Source organism: Cucurbita pepo, chromosome LG01, assembly GCF_002806865.2.
Source record: "Cucurbita pepo subsp. pepo cultivar mu-cu-16 chromosome LG01, ASM280686v2, whole genome shotgun sequence".
Lineage (NCBI taxonomy): Eukaryota > Viridiplantae > Streptophyta > Magnoliopsida > Cucurbitales > Cucurbitaceae > Cucurbita > Cucurbita pepo.
This window is the reverse complement of record NC_036638.1, coordinates 1,889,901-1,909,401: the sequence shown is the minus strand read 5'-3', so window position 1 is coordinate 1,909,401 and position 19,501 is coordinate 1,889,901. Positions and strand designations below refer to the sequence as shown.

The window sequence follows — 19,501 nt, the reverse complement described above, 5'->3', positions numbered from 1 at the left end:
TTTAAAAATATTAGGTAATGTGTTGAAGAAAATATTATAATATCAGAACTTAAATAATATGCCTAAACCCATTTTTTTATGCGACTTTGTATCAAGTTGCTGGGTAGGACAGCGTTGTTCTTATCATTTGGAATTGATCAGTTAGGTAGTATTACAAAAAGTCAATTATAAATATAATTGCCATTTTCTCCTTTGTCTTTGTCCTTAGCATATGCTTTGGATCTTTTTATCATCTTACCTGTGGTCCATGCATTATCAATTATAATTCTTTACACAAATTATTAATTCTCATTTTAGAATTAAAGTATAAAATTCTTATGCTTACTTTGCTTTGGTCTTTAAAACCTATTACCTTTTTTCTCGTTTCACTTTTCAATGTTCTATTTTAATTTCTAACATTGTTTCAATATTACCTTACTATTTGATTGATTGTCTTGACTTTATATCTATATTGAAACCCATATCATTTACTTCCTTAATTTTATAATATACTTCTTTCAGTCCTTAAGCTAAAATAGTTTTACTCAATTTAACTTTTCATTAACTAATTACCATAACATATATATACTAGGCAACTTTAATTTATATCAAATGATGAAATTAGTCGGAAAAAGCTAATGAATTTTTCTTTCACAATTTTTTTTTTGGTTACTATATATTATTATTAATGGGAATGAAAAACAAACCTGAAACAGGAGGGCATGTTGAGATATATTATTTATGGAATATATCCTAGATATTATATCTTAATATTCTTCCATTTATGGTTAGATTTATAGTATATTTTATTTTATTCTAGTATTTAATTATTTTATATTTTCCTCATTTGTACCGGCTTGTATCCTATTTAAAGGATATCAATATCAATGATAATATACACCTTCCCAATTATATTTTTCTATCTCATTCTTAACATGGTATCAGAGCACCGATCTTGATATTCCTAATATCAAAGCATCGATCGTGGTATTCCTAATACCCCCTTGGACTCTGAGTCCAAGGGGAGTATTACCTAAAGCCAAACCCTAACCAATCAGTGAAGTCTTTACCATCGTCAATCATCCAATATCAAGAATACGTTATAAGCATCTTCAAATTTCTCACCAAGCTCTAAGGTGACAAATTCAAGATGTTCGTATTTTCTTTCACAGCCTCTCAAGTGATCCAAAGCACCGATCTTGGTGTCATTATCCACTAAAGCATTTATGCATGGACCAACAAGTGATCAGGGAGGATATTCACTTGTTCCAAATCAAATTAAATGGACAAGTTATCAATCCTCGAGTCAATCATTGCAGTCTATTTCTAAAGCATTTATGCATGGACCGAGAAGTGATCAGGGAGGATATTCACTTGTTCCAAATCAAATTAAATGGGACAAGTTACCAATCCTCGAGTCAATCATTGCGGTCTATTTCTGAGTCTTGCATCTTTCTTGAAAATTCAATAATTTCTTGAAAGTCTAAAAATGCAAACCAATCAAAGGCGGCCTACTTCTGAGTCTTGCATCTTTCTTGAAAATTCAATAATTTCTTGAAAGTCTAAAAATGCAAACCAATCAAAGGCGGTTTTTTTTTACGGATATTTTCATTACTGAGAAGACAAGAGTGAAAGACAACTTGGGTGTTATTGACCTACAGTAAAGACAAGTTAAAGACAAGTTGGACGTGATTAACATACACTCTCAAACTTGAGGGGGAGTGTTGAGATATATTATTTATGGAATATATCCTAGATATTATATCTTAATATTCTTCCATTTATGGTTAGATTTATAGTATATTTTATTTTATTCTAGTATTTAATTATTTTATATTTTCCTCATTTGTACCGGCTTGTATCCTATTTAAAGGATATCAATATCAATGATAATATACACCTTCCCAATTATATTTTTCTATCTCATTCTTAACAGGGCAGCTCACACCTCAGCGTATGACAAAAACCCCGACGAACAAGTCCGACCAAGCATAGTCCCTGATGATGTGATTCAGCCTCAAGTTGCTGAAAAGTACTGGGCTCCTCATCCACACACCGGCGTTTTTGGGCCAGAGGTCGATCAGCCTACTGCAGTGGCGGGAAGCCGTGCTGCAGATGGTGGCAACCACGCTGCTGCGGAGGAGGAAAAGGCGTGGTTCCGACCAACCAGTCTGGAGGATTCCGAGAAACCCCACGGGTTTTAGGGCCGGCCATAATAAGGCATTGTTGTTCTTCTGGCCATCCGAAAGTAGACAACAAAGTAGCCAACTAAAAAGGTACTAAATAAAGGAGATGGTTGTTTGTGTTGCTGTACTAAGGGTTTGGAGTCTTGAGTTACTTGAGGTTGAGGCAATCTGGCTAGGATGCTTCGCCTCAGCTTGTTATAAGTTATTCTACCAAACTTTATTTTGACTATGATGCTTTAGTGCAGGTTTATAACTATTCCTCATCCAACCTAGAATAATACGCAATAAACTTTTTTTTTATTAAAAAAAAAAAAAAAAAGGAAAGACTTAGAGAAGCAACAGATACCCAAGGATTGTTTTGTTACATGTTTTAAAAAATTGTTTATCAAAATTCTTTTACTAAATTGTTTTCTGAATTTAAAAGTCACAGGACAAGTTTTCTTTTATCTTAAATATGCATTTAAATAAGTTGTATAGATAAATATTATAAAATAATTACAGAAGAGCTCCTCCCGATGACATTTTGTAAAAACAACCTAATAACTACAAGAGTTTAGGGCATAAGTTCTCGTGACTTTGCTTTGGGTCTCACTCATACCAATGGAGAGAGTTTTTTATTTATAAATTCATGATCATTCTCTAAATTAACCGATGTAGGACTTTCTTCATCCAACCGTATCAATCGATACAGAGTGTGATAGAAACATTCTTCAATAAATGCAAAACAAGTGTTGCAACGTGCAAGCGAATAGTAGAAATCCAAACCTGAAATTAGCATTCTGAATGAGCAGAGATTCGAAATGATTTGATTAACTTCAAGTTGAAAATGAAGCTTTACTTTCTTGTTATTTCTCCACAGCCGATTCCAAAAACTTTGCAACAGCAGAGACAGAGCTTATGGAGTTGCTAAAACACGGTTGAACTATGCGGCCGTAACCTGGACGTGCAAAGACAAAAGGCAACAAGGAGACGATACTTCCGGACAATGATTCGATAAACTTTAAAAAAGAAAGCGAAGCCTTACATTCTTCTTGCAAGCGGATTCCAGAAATCGTGCAACAGCAAAGAGAGGAAGAGAGAGCTTACAGAGTTTCTGATAAGGTTGAAGTTCGCCGCCGCCGCCGCCGCCGCAGTCTGGAATGAGGAAGACGAGAGCTAGCAGCGGATGATTCCACCGGCCGCTGCTTCGCTCCCTTCCTCCCTCGAGTTTCCCGCCTATTTATCTATCAATTTTGCCTCCGTTTAAATCCTATATATACTAATTTTCAATTGGGCGAATTGCACAGTCCACCCCTAGACTCTAATATTATTACAATTTCACCCTCCCACTTTCATATATTTAAAAATTGGGTATTTTTGTTTGGACGTAGTACAACATGTTGAGCGTTAGAAATTCACTTTCATTTATGCTTTAATAGAACGACCTCTAAACAGTTGCTCTACCAATCTATTTTTTCTCTTCCGTCTCCCCTCTGCTGCCCTCTTCAATCTAGCACCAACGTCTCGTTCGTTTGTCCTCTCAATACGTAGCTTGTCGTATGCCTTGAATGATTTCATCTCTTCAGTGACTTTGACGAGCTCGACCGGTACCTTTTCACGTCCAATACGTAGGTATGGTACTTGGACTCGAGTGGCATTTGCAAGCTCCTCAAGAGTAGAATCACCTGAAGCTAAAATGGTGACATGAACCCTCGAGGACATAAAACGCAGTTGATAACATTCAACCTAAATCGTAGTTAGTTTATAATTTGTGTATGATTATGGCATGTTCGTGACATTTAGTAGTATAGTTTATAATTTTTTTTTTTTGCTAACTCAATGTGACATCTATTAGTATAGTTTATAATATGTGTATGATTATGACACGATGGTGAACTACAAATAAAAAAAACTTGTATTAATAAATGCTTTCCAAATTTTATGAATAAAACAAACTTAATGTCACATTAAAAGTGTATTCGAGAAAAGTAATAATAGTTATAAAATAGCTTATTGTTTTCATAGGCCCAAAAACTCTCAACCAATTTTGGTGCAATCAGTGGGCTTAAACGACACCGTCATATTGTCAATATCATACCCAACCAAAAAATTTGACATCATACTATTCCCAATGAGTGCGTCCTTGTCATCAACGCCCATCGCATTGAAGCAAAAGGACCCATCCGGCATCTTATTGAAAGTCTGAGCCGTACTCAATCGCAGATCCACGTGGCCGTCGAAGTGCAGAGTTATCACCAAATTCCCCAAATTACCTTTGTAGCAAAGAGTATCGTCAATGGGCTTCAACGGGATATGTCGCCGAACTTCAGTAGCCAATCGTCCGTACAATTCTTTGGGGAGGAGAGTTGGCGGCGTGCCGGTATCGAGAATTGCGTTCCCTTTGGCCGGAGGTCCCAACGTACTGTACGGAACGAAGGTTTTTCCGACAGAGATTCCCTTGAGAGTGAGAGAGTAAGATGTCTGGTCGGATGTTCGAACGAGTTGGGCTGTGAAGACATCGGGTCCTTTAACTTCAGAACCCGACCCGATAGAGAGGCTACTTGAGATTCTCGGGTCGGTGTTGTATGGCATCAGACAAAGGGAGAACTTTCTGCCACCAACCGATGGACCTATCTGTGAATATGAATTTACATTAACTATAAGGTTTTGAACTTTATAGTTATTTGAATAAGAATATAATTCAATATTTAATGCGAATGTTTTTAAAAATAATAATAATAATTGAAAGTGATAAATATATATATACTTGAGAAACGAAGGAAACTGCTCCTCTTCCAAATCCGATCAATCCCATTTCATTCGCATTAAACGTTCCACTATTATTATGTCCGCAACCAAACACCACCCCCGAAAATGGCGTCGTCGCTCCAGACCTCGAAGTTACAGCCATTTTTTCAGTCGCCAATTCTCCCTGCGTAGATCCGCTTCCATACCCATAGCCGTACTTACATGTGTTGGTGCCGGAACACGCCGCACCAGATCCCCACAAATGGCACTGCGGCGACTTGCAAGAAAGGGTTCGAAAGGTTGACGATTTCGAAGGGTCGTAAATCGGATTCGTTTGCCGGTAACATTTCGCACATGGACGACACTGAGCCCAAAATAAATCACTGCCAGTGTCGAGGATTGCATGCACCTCCGTTGGCGGCGTTCCAACAGCGATTTTCACTATAAATTGGCTGGTTTCCGGCCAAATTTGTGATTTGGCTGCCATCGGTGAAATGTTTTCAGGTGAGAGACGGTGGCGGATGAGTTCCAGCTTGAGACCACTGCCTTCGCCGGCGGTGGACTCGACGATGGAAAATAGTGCGAGAAGGAGAAATATGGTAGGCGCCATGGGATTGCATGGATTTTAAATTTCTTTGTTTTATTTATACTGGTGAGAGAGATAATGACGTGGAAATTGAAATTAGTACGTAGGAAATAAGAAAGGATGGCCGTTTTTTGGTAACGTTCACTGTTTTTTTAATATAAAAATAGAATGTTATTTAAGTATTGATTTAGTTATTTCTATTTACTCATTTTCATATTTCCAACCATTTATTAAATTTAGTTTTAATCTAACTAACGTAAAGAAAAATATTTAATTATATGTATATTTCTGAGTCTATTTTAATAATTATCGTTTTATGTAAACTTTTAAAATTAACTTATTTATGTAGGGTAATTTTAAAAAAAAAAATAGTATTTGACTACAAATAAATGTAAGATTATTAAGAATAAAATCTTTTATTTAATTTAACTAATTAAATAAATTTAAGGTATTGCTCGATAATTAATTAAAATTTTATATACATTTATTTATTTTATTATTTATAAATTATATTTTCATCTAAATAATGTAATGAAAAATATTTAATTATAAGAATATTTATATTCTATTTTAATAATTATCTTAGAATTAATGAAATAAATAAAATTATATAAACTTTTAAATTTTACCTATATATATATGGTAATTAATTAATTAATGTTTGTTATTATTAATTATAACTTTAATTCTATCAAAAGAAATATTTAATAAACTAGCCAAAAAAACGTAAAATAAAAGAATAGAACACGAGTATGTTAATAGTTAATAGTACTATTGGAAAAAGTTATTTTCAATTTTTAAACAAAAACTCATATCAAATCAAACCAAGTAACTTCAAAATTGTTAAAATCATTTCAAGTTCAAAATTATTTTAAAACATATTTTAATCCTTTCAAGTTTATCGGTATGATAGCATACATGTTTATTCTAAGCGGTTTCTATAAGTACTGCTTATGAGAATCCAAATGATTACTTTTCAAACTCGAGTTTCTTGGCGGGAAGGATTTCAAAAATTATGAAATTTTCTTAATAATAGGGTCAATACAGAACTCAATCAAACGGAGGCCAAACAAAAACAAGTACTCACGCACTACACGCGCCATGAAGGGCTTCCTACGCGCAGCTTCTACACGCGCGACTTCCCACGCAGTCGCGGGGCAGCTACCGGATCGGAGCGTCGGTTCGGTTCGTGTGCTACCGGGTCGCGTGTAGAGAGACGGTTCGGACTCGAGCCAACCCGAATCTGCTTGCCTGACGCGCATCGCCTAGCGTGCGTTGCACGCCTCACCACTCGGAATGCGCCACGTGTTCAAATTTTAGAATTCAAGCAAAAATGGTTAAATGTATTGGACGCATTTTATTTTTATTTTCACGTTGAGTTAATTGAAATAGTTTTTATTACTCCCGCTAGGCTATTAATTTGGTATATATTAATAGTGATTTGAAAGCTTTTATTTATTTACACAAAATATATCTTTAATATCAGTATATTATTAATAGGCTTATAATTTGCTATGCTTATTTGAAATAGTTTTTATCACAAATGGATCTCATCCCAATTATCAAATCAAAAGAAGATATTGCAAGGCCATTTGAATGCAATAAAGCACAAATAAAGTAACGATAGTACAACACCAAAACCAAGGCCAATAACCGTAAAATCCATGACCTCAAAAACTTTAATCTACCAAATTAGGTCCAGAAGATGTGTCAAATCCAAAATATGGAAGAAAAACACCAAAATTAGGAAAATAGAACGACCTCTAAACAGTTGCTCTAGCAATCTATTTTTTCTCTTCCTTCTCGGCCTCTGCTGCCCTCTTCAATCTAGCACCAACGTGTCGTTCGTTTGTCCTCTCAATACGTAGCTTGTCGTATGCCTTGAATGATTTCATCTCTTCAGTGACCTTGACAAGCTCGACCGGTGCCTTTTCACGTCCAATAGGCAGGTAAGGTCCTTGGACTTGGGTGGCATTTGCAAGCTCCTCAGGAGTAGAATCACCAGCCTGAAGACAAAATGGTGTCATGAACCCCTCGAGTACATAAAACGCAGTTGATAACATTCAACCTAAGTCTTATTATTTTAGTAAACTGACCTTGAATTTGCGGGCACGTCTTGGGAAGACGACCACCTTAGCCTTGTATGTCTTCAGCCTCTGAACATTAGCCTGTAGACTTTCAAGAGAGCGATTCCTACGGCGATGGTCAACTGCAATTCCAATTGTTGGTGCTAGTTTCTTGGGGATACCAGCAGCCTAGAGAGCAAACCGTTGATGATTGAGATACTATATAAATGATATAGAACCAGAGTTTTTAAAGATAAAACCTTCACAGTGACAGTAACAGAATCAAAAGGCACAAAATAGATGTGAGCAATGTTAAGAATCCAACAAAAAATTCCACCGTGAAGACTTCCATTCATTCGAGTGGAGGTCAGGCTAAGGACGAAAGAAACTAAAAATAGAGGGGGGGGGGGAAAGACCGGATACCTTCAACTCCTCCAGGGAAAAGCCCCTACCAGCCCTCACTTTCATGTTGTACTTCAATGTCTGACCATGAACTATTGGGCGGAGTGGTCCAGCAGTTGGGCGGGGAAAGTTCTTCACGGCTTTCTCCTGACGGGCTAAGTAGATTCACCAAGATAATATTCAGAATTCAAAATCTAAGGTAAATCCTAAGTCAAAGTGATGAACACCCAACTAAAGTTCAAGTAAGAAAACATATAAAACACACACACACTAACCATTTCTTCTTCTGGTTTTCCTGGCAGGCTGGTTGAACCAGGTCCTGACATAGTTCTGCCAGTGCTTCCTAAAGTGGCCGCTTGGGATAACATTGTTGTGCTTCATTTTTTACCTCTAACAAAGCAGAAGGGAACAGTCTCAAACAAAATGATACAAGGTGCGCAGGGAAAGAAATCTAAGTGAATCCATTACACCAACTATTTCGGCTCAAAATTTGAGAATAACAATATCCATATAATGAGATCATTCATGAAAATGTTTTTCTAGGTGCTAATGATTGAACCCAATTCGTTAACAGGTGTGAGAAACAAGAACATACAAAAAATAGAAGAGGAAACATGTTAAATTTCCATCAATTATTAAACCAGTTCATCAAAAGTCATATTTTAACCAGCAACTGAAACAAAACTTGGATTAACCATACAGAATATAAAAACACTGAAATTAAATGAAATTTTCTTCAACTTCGTAATGTTAAGAACAAACATATCAAACAAACTAACACTACAAAGAAAATTAAAAACTAAATAAAGGATCCACAATTAAAAAATAACGATTCAATGGAGGTAAGTATGAAATATACATGCAGATCACGTATACAACCGATAATGGTCACTTGAATTAAATTTGAATAAATTTAAACAGTTTGGATTTGTTTGATTCTATTTTCAACCTATAAAATGTTTCGGCGTCAGTTTATACACACATACACCACACTAAAAAACACAGTGGTACTAAAATAGGTCCTTTCTTCAAACCAAATTCAGAAGGTCGCAATGACCAATGATAATCCAATTACCCGTTGCAAAAAAGGTCCATTCACCACTATATGAAACGCGGTATTGAAACAAAACCAACGGCCTTATCTACTCCAACCAAGCAGAAGATAAAACCGTTCGAGAAACAATAGTAGGAAGTACGAGGCGCAAAAACAACTCCGAAATGCGAGACAAATGGTACTAAAGAAAACCCAAACAGATATCCAGAAAACGAAAATAGAACAAAACAAAAAGAGAACCGATACAATTACTACAACGAAACTGCTCAAAAGAAACTACAAACAAAACATCCGCACGTATTAAAGATCTGGAAAACCAAAGACAACAAAATACAGAACAAAACATCATATATGAGCTATGGTGTCAAATGGTAAACTCCATGAAAGATACTTGAATCGAGCATATGAATGCGGAAGACTGACTTATTTCCCCCCTCAAATTGATAGGGGTAAACATCATATATGAGTTATGGTGTCAAATGGTAAACTCCATGAAAGATACTTGAATCGTGGAATGAAATCGCAGGAAGCGAATCGAGATGAATTAACTCGCAACTAAAGACGTACAGTACAGTTTATATTCAAAATATTAAAACATATTCAAAATCCAACCAAAACATAATCATGAAAAGCCTTTCGAATCACAACATTCAATGAGAACGAGAAGAGGAGAAACCGATCGGAGATGGGGAGAAATGCAAGGCGGCGAAAACTTACAACGCGGCGGAGCAGAGTGACCCTTCTCTTTCAACTTCCAGCCACTGAATCTTAGCTAGCCGGAACCCTCGTATATTTGAAGAAACCCTAGGTTAGTCTCTAACTTGGGCTGGCCCAATATTTATATATGATTGGGCTCAGCCCTTTTCTTTTAAATAAATCAATAAAACATTTTTTATTTTTTATACTTATTTTTTTAAATGCAAATATATAGTCCCTAAAATTAATTATTAATAATGCATTTATTTTTTGGACAAAATTAATTATTTTTCTTTTATATGTATAATAGTAGTGTAAGTTAATAAATAAGGTTAAAAGAATTTTATATATGATTTGTTTACATATTTATATTTATGTGATTATTCTTTATAAAAATAAATAAATACACGAATATTTAAAGATACATGTGGAAGGTTTAGTTCTTAAATATATTTTTATAAATCATTTAATAATATGTTTTTTTTAGATATTTTATTCGTATATTTTTAGATACCCATATTTGTATTGAGTTTTAAATTTAAATTTAAATTTTATTATTATTCCTGTCACATAATCATTTACTCGCTATACATGGTATTTTAATTTTTAACTATAATATGTATAATTATAATACTTAATTATAATTAATCTTTTTATATAAATTTATTAAAAATGATTATTAATATTGGTTCGAAAATAAATTCAAAAACCTAAAATTTAAGGCATATTATTTATAGTCTACAAGAATGAAAATTAAATTAAAATTTGATTGGTTAAAGCTATTTTAATAATTTAACTTAATAAAAGTCTATTTATATGAAATTTTGACATCATTTTTTGTGCAACACTAGCTACATTTATTTAATTTTCAGACATTTTATTTCCAGACATCTGAACCGAAGTAAAAGGTCCGATGGTCTAGTTCGGTTGCATTATTCACTCAAAGCTACAAAATTACACACTCCCTCCTCCACTTCACAGCAAAACAACTCAAAGTCTACAAACTGATCACAGCAACAAGCCATAAGACTTAGAGCACAGCAATCAACTATAACAGACAACAGTGAAATGCATCCAAACGAAGCGAGGAACATATAATGTGCACATTTACGAACACTGTAAACAAGAGAAGCCATGTTTATTCAGAATCCGAATCCGACTCACTTGAACTGCTGCTGTCGGTGTCGCTATCTTCGGTCTTTTTCTTCTCTTTCTCCTTTGCTTTTTCAGCAGCTTCGACCTTGGCTTTCTGTAGCCTTAAGTCTGCGGCTTCCCACGATATGAGGTTTGAAATGAAGGTCGATATATAATCGGGTCGTCGATTCTGCAAAACGAACGGTTTTAACGACGTTATAAGGACATACGAGTTGAAAGAGCAAGATATATATAAGCCATAAGGTCAGGTAAAGTCTAACCTGGAAGTCTAGGTAATAAGCATGCTGTTGAGATCAAATCCAAAAAATCACAGCATTAGCAATCACTGAAAGAAGTATACATGACCCACATCCCACCCCAAAAACCCGACAGGGAAAAATAAAAGAAAAAAGATTATAATATATAATCAATTACCTCCCAAACGTCAATGGTAAGAAGTGGCTGTAAAAAAGAAAAGGCCAAATAAAATAAGGTTAAATAACTATTTCAAACTGGAAAGTTTGACCTTGAAGTTTTATAGTACATAGTTTGCTTATATCTACCCAAAATGTTTCTTTTTTTTTCTTCCTTTTTTTAATAGTATACAGGGGAATTCGAACGTTTGACCTATTAATCGAGAGTATATGCCTTAGCCAACTAAGTTATGTTCAAAATGGTCAAACGAACAACTTTTCTATGTGGTTCTCTTTTCAGACAAGACAATGAACTAACATTCAAAATATAAGAACACGAACTTTTAAGTTACATGTCAACTCATTATTTCTCTAACTCAATTGATGCTTCCTCTGTTTATACTTTTTTTCTTTTTTTCTTTTCCTTTGTTATTGGGGAAAAAATGGTGTAATACTCACAGCATAGTCCCAAACGAGGGGGTTAACAGCATTAGGACTCTTCAGAATTACAAGCTTTCTGTCTTTCTCTGATGGACGTGGATGGCCAATTGTGTTATCCTTATCTAAAAAGAGGGAATGTTACCCAACTTAGCAGAATTGATTGATATAAATACAAGTACGAGGGAAAATAAACCAAGTAATTTGACTCACATGCAAGCCAAGCCCAACCAGAACCAAACTGCGTTGCTGCAGCAGACTTGAATTCTTCCAAAAACTTTTCAAAAGAGTCAAAGTCTCTTTCAATCAGTTCTAGGAGTTCCCCTGTTGGCTTTCCCCCTCCCCCAGGTTTGATGGACTCCCACAGAAAATCATGGTTCCAGATCTACAAATTAGCAGTTACGAAGGTGTTATGGGATTTCAATGTGATATATTTCTCGAAACCGGGGTTAGTCCACATTGAGAGAATTTTCCAAATTAACGGGAGTTTAAATCTTATTTTGGTCCTTAAAACTTCGTAAGAAAAACTATTTATCAATAATCATTTCATGAAAATATACGTACATTTGAAAACTAATCTATGATAGTTTAGAGACCAAAATAAAATAAACACGAAAGCTCATGAACTAAAATAAGATTTAAACCATAAAACAACATCGATCATCAAACTACAATTCGCTATTTACTCATAATCCTACTATCTCATGAAAAACCGATTAGATCGATATCGGTAATTATGTGAAGAGTATGTACCTGTGCTGCATTGTTGAACTGTGGAAGTAAATCACCTTTGTTATATGTTTTAAGAATGATATCTTCTAGTGACAGTTCATCCAGCTCAGTTCCTTCAATCTGTCTGTTTAGGTTGTCCACATAAGCTCTGTGGTGTTTTCCCCAATGATATTCGAGGGTTGAACGACTCATATGTGGTTCCAAAGCATCCTATGAAGACAGTTTGTAGAAGTAAGAGCTAGTACTATTCATAAGTTTATATAGTGAATCTTCTAAAAGTTGTTTTTTGGCATTTCTATAAAAAGAATAAAACATTGTATTATAAATTTAGATTAATAGAGTGTTACATACGATTAATTATTATAGTTATTATATGGGTTATGGTGAATTCACCATTACTAAATAAATTCAAGCCCTAAATTTTCATTCCTATATAAAATAAATAATAATAATAATAATAATAATGAACCTCTAAACTTTCGTAAATGAATTAATCAAGAGAACAATATAAATTGAACTATAGTAAATGCAGACATACCAGAGGATATGGAGGAGGCTTCAGGTCAAACTTTGCAGTGATTTTGAGACAAGTCTTTGAAACATGATGTATCTGTTTCAAACATAAAAAATAGTTCAAGCTTAGTTCTACTGCATTTGCATCCATAACATCAAAAAGCTCGCCAGTGGGCTTAAATTACACATAATTTAGAACTTCTCCAGACAATAATAATGCTAAATAAACACTAAACCCAAAATCTTAAGCTGATAACAATTGATGATGTTAAATTTAAACCCAAAATCTTAAGCTGATAACAATTGATGATGTTAAATTTAATCTGTACAATACATTCATAACATTGCCAATTGTACAATACATTCTTCTTCTAGCATTTTCTAGTTGAATTTCAAATTTGATGCCTATAGTATAGTACCCTCCCAGAACGAAAAAGATGTGTCTGTCAGATTCGGTTCTTCTTAGTTGGGTTGGGCGGGTTCAACCAAAAATGCTATGCTTACACACAAGAATACCCCTCCTCCCAAAAGGTTTGTGGGGACTACCCACGGATGACCGCCCGTAGGGGGTTTACTGCACAAGGCCTGCAGTGGAAAAGCTTGATCCCAACGAATATCAAATGCTCAGCTCCGCACAACATAGGAATTGACAAACTTTTGAGAAGAACATAGAATAGTAGATGATCCATAATGCGGAACACGAGAGAGTTAAAATTTAGTTATAATAATTTTAAAATTTAGAATTCGTCCTCTGAGTTTTCTTAGTTTTATTACAGTAACCAGAATGACTATTTGTGAGATTTTATCAAACCTAATTCTCAAAACCATTAGGACTACACTTTCATTGTCTCAAGATCATGTGATATACATGTTCACGTACATACATTCAACCTATCAACATATTCTATCACTTTATTGCAGAAATACCGATCAAACCAATCATTATTTGCAGAAATACCTATCAAACCAACCAATGGTATCGAAATGGGAATTCATCGTACATTTTAATTATATGATAAAAGTAAAATTAAAGTGAACCTTGTTTGAGGTAAGAGAAATGGCGGATGTTGTCAGCGCGCTCCCGTGGAAGCTTGAACGGAGAAGTTGATTTTGCCCTGGTATAGTGGAAGGTGACAGAGCGATAGATGCCATATTCGTCTCTCCCGATCAAATTATCAATGTAACTGAAACGAGAGGCCGTCGCATATGAACTTATCTAGGCAAATTCTGGACTGGGCTTCTGACTCTTAGCCCAATTTATTTTACTCTAATAAATAAATAAATAAATAAATAAATAATATATATATATATATCTCGTGATAACAATATTTTTTTTCATTAATATTTTAAAAAATGCACCAAAAACATTTAATTAAATAAATAAAAATAAATAAAAAACCTTCAACTAATAATCATTTTAAAATATTTATGAAAGATCAACATAAATATTATAATTTTAAAAAATAATTATTAAGTATTTTTGAAGATATTTATAATTTAATATTTAAATATTTACTATAATATTTATTTACATATATTCAACCGATTTCTATTGACAAAAGGACGAGACTAAACCTTCTAACTTTTAACAAATAAACAAAATAATTAAAAAAAAATCATATTAGTTTACGATGCACTCTTCTCTCCATATTTTAACCCATTTTCTTTCTTAATTTAACGACAAATAATATTTTTTCTTAAATTTTAGCAGATAATCTCAATTAATATTGTTTTTATTTGATTTGTCGTAAGTGAAAAAGTTGTACCGACGAATACATGACGTAAAGTGAAATTGTGTTGTTGTACCAAGATTGTGAACACACGGTGTTTCATTCAAATCTTAATACGTGTTTTGTCTATCCAATACGAAGTAACCAGTATTTTTTTTAAATATATATTTTGAGTAGGGGTATTTTTGGAATAACTGGTTTGTCTCACTAGCCACGTCTCGCGTAAAGTAAATTTTATGGAAGTTCAACGGTCCAGTTCAACATTTTACGTGTTATTAATGGCGAAGATCTATGGATGTTTAACGGTCCACTGTAACATTTTACGTGTTATTAGTGGCGAAGATCTTTGAAAAATAAGATATTTTTTTAAGATGGTTTAATGGTGGAATATTTTTTTTTTAAATTTTATTTTATAAATATTGAAAGTAAATGAATAATATATATTTTTTAAAATAATAATAATAATGGTGAAAAAAGCAGCACAAATATGAAATCCAGAGTCACAGACAGGATCCGAAACCTAATCTTCAGCAATTGGGAACCAGTAGACAAAATACACATACCAACCAGCGATCGAGGGGCCACCGGAGGGAGGCGGAGATGGAGCATAATTTCAACTACGACGAGCACGAGCACGAACACGAAGTCTATGGCGGCGATATTCCCGACGACGCCGAGATGGATGCTGACCTCGATATGTCCTCTGGTAGGGCTGACGAAGAAGGCTACGACGATGCCGAGCCTACTAACGCCAACTCGAAGGTAGCTTCTCGAGTTCTTCTCTGTTTTTTCCGAGCCCTTTTCACGGAGTTTCGTCTCTGATTCACTGTATTTTCGAACTGTTCAGGACTTGGAGGACATGAAGAGGAGGCTTAAAGAGATCGAGGAGGAGGCCGGTGCTCTTCGGGAAATGCAGGCCAAGGTTGAGAAAGAGATGGGCGCTGTTCAAGGTATCTTCCTTTTTTATCTCTGTATTTCAGTAAGTTAGTTCTTGATTTCTTTTATTGATCTTGGCTTGGCTTAAGGCTTAATTTTTACCGGTTTTTAATGGCGGTGGGAGGATTTAAGTTGCCTGGATGAGCCTAGTCTTAACATTTATCACATGTTTGCATATCGAAGAGAGTGAATTTAAGTTGCAAACTGTGAATCAAGTTCATGAAGTTCCAAGATCTGTTAGGGCTGAACCTTATTGAAGTGATTTAGTGGGTAAGTAGGAGAGTTTTGTGATAACACAAGGTTGTCGGATAGTATAAATAGAAGGCTTCTTAAATTGGTTGAGAGCCCTTGTGGGAAGTATGGTCTAGATGAGGTTAAATGCCTAACTTACCAAAGAGTTTTATACTAAACTAACCTAAGAGTTTTATGAACGTTGTCACTTTTTATAAACAGTCGAAGTCCCGTTAGTTTTCGACAAACATCTTCAAAGTTCGGTTTCTGGGGAAGAGAAAAGAAAAGATCGTTAGATCTAGGAAATATTGAAGTTCATGAAGTGTTATTTAGCATTGTTATGTCCAATGGGTGCATAGCGTTCTTAGATTTTTTCTTTGTAGTCTCGAGTTTTTTTGTCGTTTATTTTATAAATCAACCAGAAAGTTTTCAGGACTTTCTGTATTTTGATGGTATTTGACAAATTTCTTATAACGTTCGTCTTTCATCCGGGTGGAACTAAAGTTAAGTTGTCTCTCTTTTCTTATTTATGCTATTTGAATCTGGAACTTCTTTTTTTCACAATTATGTTGCTTTAATTGTCATATTTGGGCAATAATTTTCACTTTATTAACAAAACAAATTGATTGTTTTAATGTCCTCTTATTTCCTATGCTGTCAAAACGGTACGAATTTTTAGCAAGATGAATGTGTTCTATGTGGCATGTGCATGTCTGCTCATTAGATACTCTAATAGGATTGTTCTCTGATTATACTACTTTTCTTGTTATCATTTATCTTCTTTTTGGTGGTTAGAAGTATATTAATCAGTGGAAGTTTTATCTCATACTTTGGTTAACAATCTTTTTAGGATTTTTCATTTGTTTGTAACTAACTCGTGTTCCTTTTAACATGTAAGAAGATTCATCCAGTACCTCTGCAACTCAGGCTGAAAAGGAGGAAGTAGATGCTCGATCGGTATACGTTGGTAATGTGAGATTTATCACCCTTTTCATTCACTGTCATTTTAACATTGAAGTTTTTTCCGTACACATTTATAGTATTACATCTTTAGCATTGGTCTCCTTTTCGTTTCTCTTTAGTCATCTAACAACCATGGATTGGTATTTACTATTTATATTCGAATTATCTAAGTACCGGAATAAAAATATTGAAGAACTTTTTTTTTATAAAAAAAATCTTTTACTTTGAGTGACAGTCTTTCATTAAAGAGTAATTTCAGACAAGAAATGTAAAAGATAAAACAATTATCATTAGGGAATACTGCGCCACAAATTATAATATTTTGAACTTGAAAAAATTAACTCGTATTTTTTTTTTTTCCGTTTTTCTTTGTGGAAAATTGTTGAGCTGTTGCCACAACTAATAAAACAGAAAGTGTACGTCGAGAAGACCCATGGAACTTAGCTAAATCTAGTACCTGTTCCCAGCCATGCTCTTCCCATTGGAAAGGATTTCTTTATAGCTGTAGCCCCCAATCATATGTCTTTGCTGTGTTGATCCACAAGGTTTTAGCATTTTCGTAAAGTCGATGCCCATGTGACAACTAGTTTATATTATATTCGGGCTAGCTGAGTCGGCAAGTTCTTCATGAAGTTGTAATGAAGGAAGGATCAAATTCTGCAAATGGTTGGTATCAGAGTAGTGTGAGAATAAATGGTCTCGGTCCTGCTCTGCTAGGATTTTTATTAGGACATCTCTTTTGCAATCTGTTCCCTCTGTTGACGCTCTCTCGGGAAAGGGACCTAAGAATTGCTATTGCTCCTTCCTTGACTGCCTTGCTTTTATTTTGTAATGAAGTTCCAATAAACTTACTAATTTCTAACTTATCCTGGTTTCTTCTTGTTACTACCCTTCTTGAATTGGTGCTGCTGTCATTCCGAGTTTCTTGCACTTGCTAGTTCTTTTCCCTGTATAACCTCTTATAATCTCGAAAGCCTTAAACAATAATGTTGATTTTCCCCTCACGTGTCCTGCCAAAAGGGGAGCCAATGCGCCCACCGAGGGCTACACACACTTCCAATCTTCCTCTCTTCTAAATCCCAATTCTTTTATTTTTCATATATGCTTACCACGACCACTACCTTATCCCATAGGGCACTAGACTCTTTCGGAAATCTCAATAACCTCTTATCCATAGTGCCCATATGCTGATGCTTAGCCCAACCTTTTAATGTTGCAATCATTGACCATAAAGACATAAAACCCAATCAGTATAGGGGAAAGAATTCATCGGCATGATCAATCTCTAGAAGTGATCAAAATTTTGGACCTTCGTAGAGTGTAACCTTTCTGATTGTGTGTTCAATTTATTTGAAGTTTATATTGAATATATGTTGAGTCATTATCAGCTGTTACGAGGAATTATATTTTATCAATATTTCTAATATTTGGCTCTAAAGACATCTTTCCTTTAACTTGCTCCTAATCTTAAAAGTCTTGATGGATGGCGGATTGAAGTGTTATTTCTCCTTGGGCATACTTTTCTTTTTTGCCTCTCTCCCTATTTCACAAGGTTTTTCAATGTCATATTTCAATACAAGATTTATTTTTTTGTGTTGTGGTTTTTACTTCAGGTTGACTATGCATGCACTCCTGAAGAGGTTCAACAGCATTTTCAATCATGTGGAACAGTGAACAGAGTCACGATTTTGACTGACAAATTCGGTCACCCCAAAGGATTTGCTTATGTTGAGTTTGTGGAAGTTGATGCTGTACAGAACGCTTTGCTGTTGAATGAGTCAGAGTTGCATGGTCGCCAACTAAAGGTATTTTTTAAACTTCAGTTTATGTAAGAACTTTATGTTAATAATTTATTTCACCCATAGGCCCCTAATAGCGAATGTATATCGGAGCGGAGAACGACGTTGTCGATTTTTGAACTTCACCAAGCTTGTACGCTCATTTTAGATAAATTATAGAGTTTTACTACTGACCATAGTCGATTTTTGTTACCTTTTGCAGGTCTCCGCCAAGAGGACAAATGTCCCTGGCATGAAGCAATACCGAGGAAGGCGACCGAACCCTTATGGCTTTCGAGGTCGCCGCCCTTTCATGGCAGATGCACCTTTTTATCCTTCGTATGGTTATGGGTAAGTGCTGAAATACTATATTTCTTTTCACAAGATGATACGTTTCTGCGTGAATGGTTCATTTTCAGACACAGAAACATTAAGTGCACTCCTTCAGAATAATCAACTTCCTATGTATATTTTGTTGAAAAAGTGAATAATCAACTTCCTTCTACTTTCAGCTTTATAATGCAAGTTTCTATCTTCTTACTTTATGCAGAAGGGTTCCGAGGTTCAGGCGGCCGATGCGGTACAGACCATACTAGGAGGGTGTATAATGCTCGTACTACTACCGCAAACGATTGTTCGGGTTCAGCAGTTCATTCGTCAAGGGCTCAATTTCCATCTCTATAACTTGGAGGGTGTGGATTGTACTCTATTCATGTTTTAAAATCCGACTCGAGTTTTTTTTATGAACTTGGTACCAGTTTTAGCTTGTGGGGGTTAAGATTTGTGGTTTGCTTCTTTAGTTTGCTCTGGAAGAGCTAAAAAACCATTAGAGAATTTTAAAGAAAGAAAATTGTATGGTGAATTGGAACTGATCATGACGTAGAATTCTTTGTTATTTAAGAAGTAATTATAAGTTGATATGAAGACCTCCCCCCCC

The 19,501-nt window shown here is 34.9% G+C and overlaps 5 protein-coding genes across 8 annotated transcripts in view; 2 read left to right on the top strand and 3 right to left on the bottom strand.

Moving 5' to 3' along the window:
• Nucleotides 1-2,432, top strand: part of LOC111777131 (late embryogenesis abundant protein At5g17165-like) — a 5,748-nt gene extending 3,316 nt beyond the window's left edge. Inside the window, exon 2 of the mRNA XM_023656595.1 lies at nucleotides 1,916-2,432. Coding sequence (XP_023512363.1) covers nucleotides 1,916-2,183 — 268 coding nt within the window. The 3' untranslated portion in view covers nucleotides 2,184-2,432. The remainder of the gene's footprint in view (nucleotides 1-1,915) is intronic.
• Nucleotides 2,433-4,181: 1,749 nt separating this feature from the next.
• Nucleotides 4,182-5,502, bottom strand: LOC111790100 (aspartic proteinase CDR1-like). Its single transcript, XM_023670907.1, has 2 exons — nucleotides 4,912-5,502; nucleotides 4,182-4,778 (listed from the first exon to the last, which is right to left on the bottom strand). The coding sequence occupies exons 1-2, from the start codon at nucleotides 5,500-5,502 to the stop codon at nucleotides 4,182-4,184; spliced, it is 1,188 nt and encodes a 395-aa protein (XP_023526675.1).
• A 1,554-nt stretch (nucleotides 5,503-7,056) lies between these two features.
• LOC111809409 (60S ribosomal protein L13-1) lies at nucleotides 7,057-9,799 on the bottom strand. 3 transcript variants are annotated; one of them, XM_023695871.1, is made up of 5 exons: nucleotides 9,718-9,799; nucleotides 8,222-8,336; nucleotides 7,968-8,101; nucleotides 7,575-7,733; nucleotides 7,057-7,484 (listed from the first exon to the last, which is right to left on the bottom strand). In XM_023695871.1, the coding sequence occupies exons 2-5, from the start codon at nucleotides 8,325-8,327 to the stop codon at nucleotides 7,263-7,265; spliced, it is 621 nt and encodes a 206-aa protein (XP_023551639.1). In that variant the 5' UTR covers nucleotides 8,328-8,336; nucleotides 9,718-9,799; the 3' UTR covers nucleotides 7,057-7,262. The 3 variants fall into 3 exon arrangements, with proteins under 3 accessions (XP_023551639.1, XP_023551630.1, XP_023551649.1); XM_023695862.1 differs by having other exon boundaries at nucleotides 9,677-9,778; XM_023695881.1 differs by lacking the exon at nucleotides 9,718-9,799 and adding an exon at nucleotides 9,649-9,668.
• Nucleotides 9,800-10,552: 753 nt separating this feature from the next.
• LOC111776432 (superoxide dismutase [Fe], chloroplastic) lies at nucleotides 10,553-14,152 on the bottom strand. Its single transcript, XM_023655871.1, has 8 exons — nucleotides 13,965-14,152; nucleotides 12,952-13,023; nucleotides 12,435-12,623; nucleotides 11,895-12,066; nucleotides 11,703-11,806; nucleotides 11,266-11,292; nucleotides 11,112-11,135; nucleotides 10,553-11,020 (listed from the first exon to the last, which is right to left on the bottom strand). Exons 1-8 carry the CDS (start codon nucleotides 14,076-14,078, stop codon nucleotides 10,835-10,837), a joined length of 888 nt encoding a protein of 295 aa, XP_023511639.1. The 5' UTR covers nucleotides 14,079-14,152; the 3' UTR covers nucleotides 10,553-10,834.
• Nucleotides 14,153-15,143: 991 nt separating this feature from the next.
• On the top strand, nucleotides 15,144-19,488 carry LOC111780102 (polyadenylate-binding protein 1-like). 2 transcript variants are annotated; one of them, XM_023660400.1, is made up of 6 exons: nucleotides 15,144-15,418; nucleotides 15,504-15,606; nucleotides 16,725-16,795; nucleotides 18,400-18,591; nucleotides 18,788-18,915; nucleotides 19,115-19,488. In XM_023660400.1, the coding sequence occupies exons 1-6, from the start codon at nucleotides 15,257-15,259 to the stop codon at nucleotides 19,158-19,160; spliced, it is 702 nt and encodes a 233-aa protein (XP_023516168.1). In that variant the 5' UTR covers nucleotides 15,144-15,256; the 3' UTR covers nucleotides 19,161-19,488. The 2 variants fall into 2 exon arrangements, with proteins under 2 accessions (XP_023516168.1, XP_023516160.1); XM_023660392.1 differs by having other exon boundaries at nucleotides 16,722-16,795.
• Nucleotides 19,489-19,501: the final 13 nt, after the last annotated feature.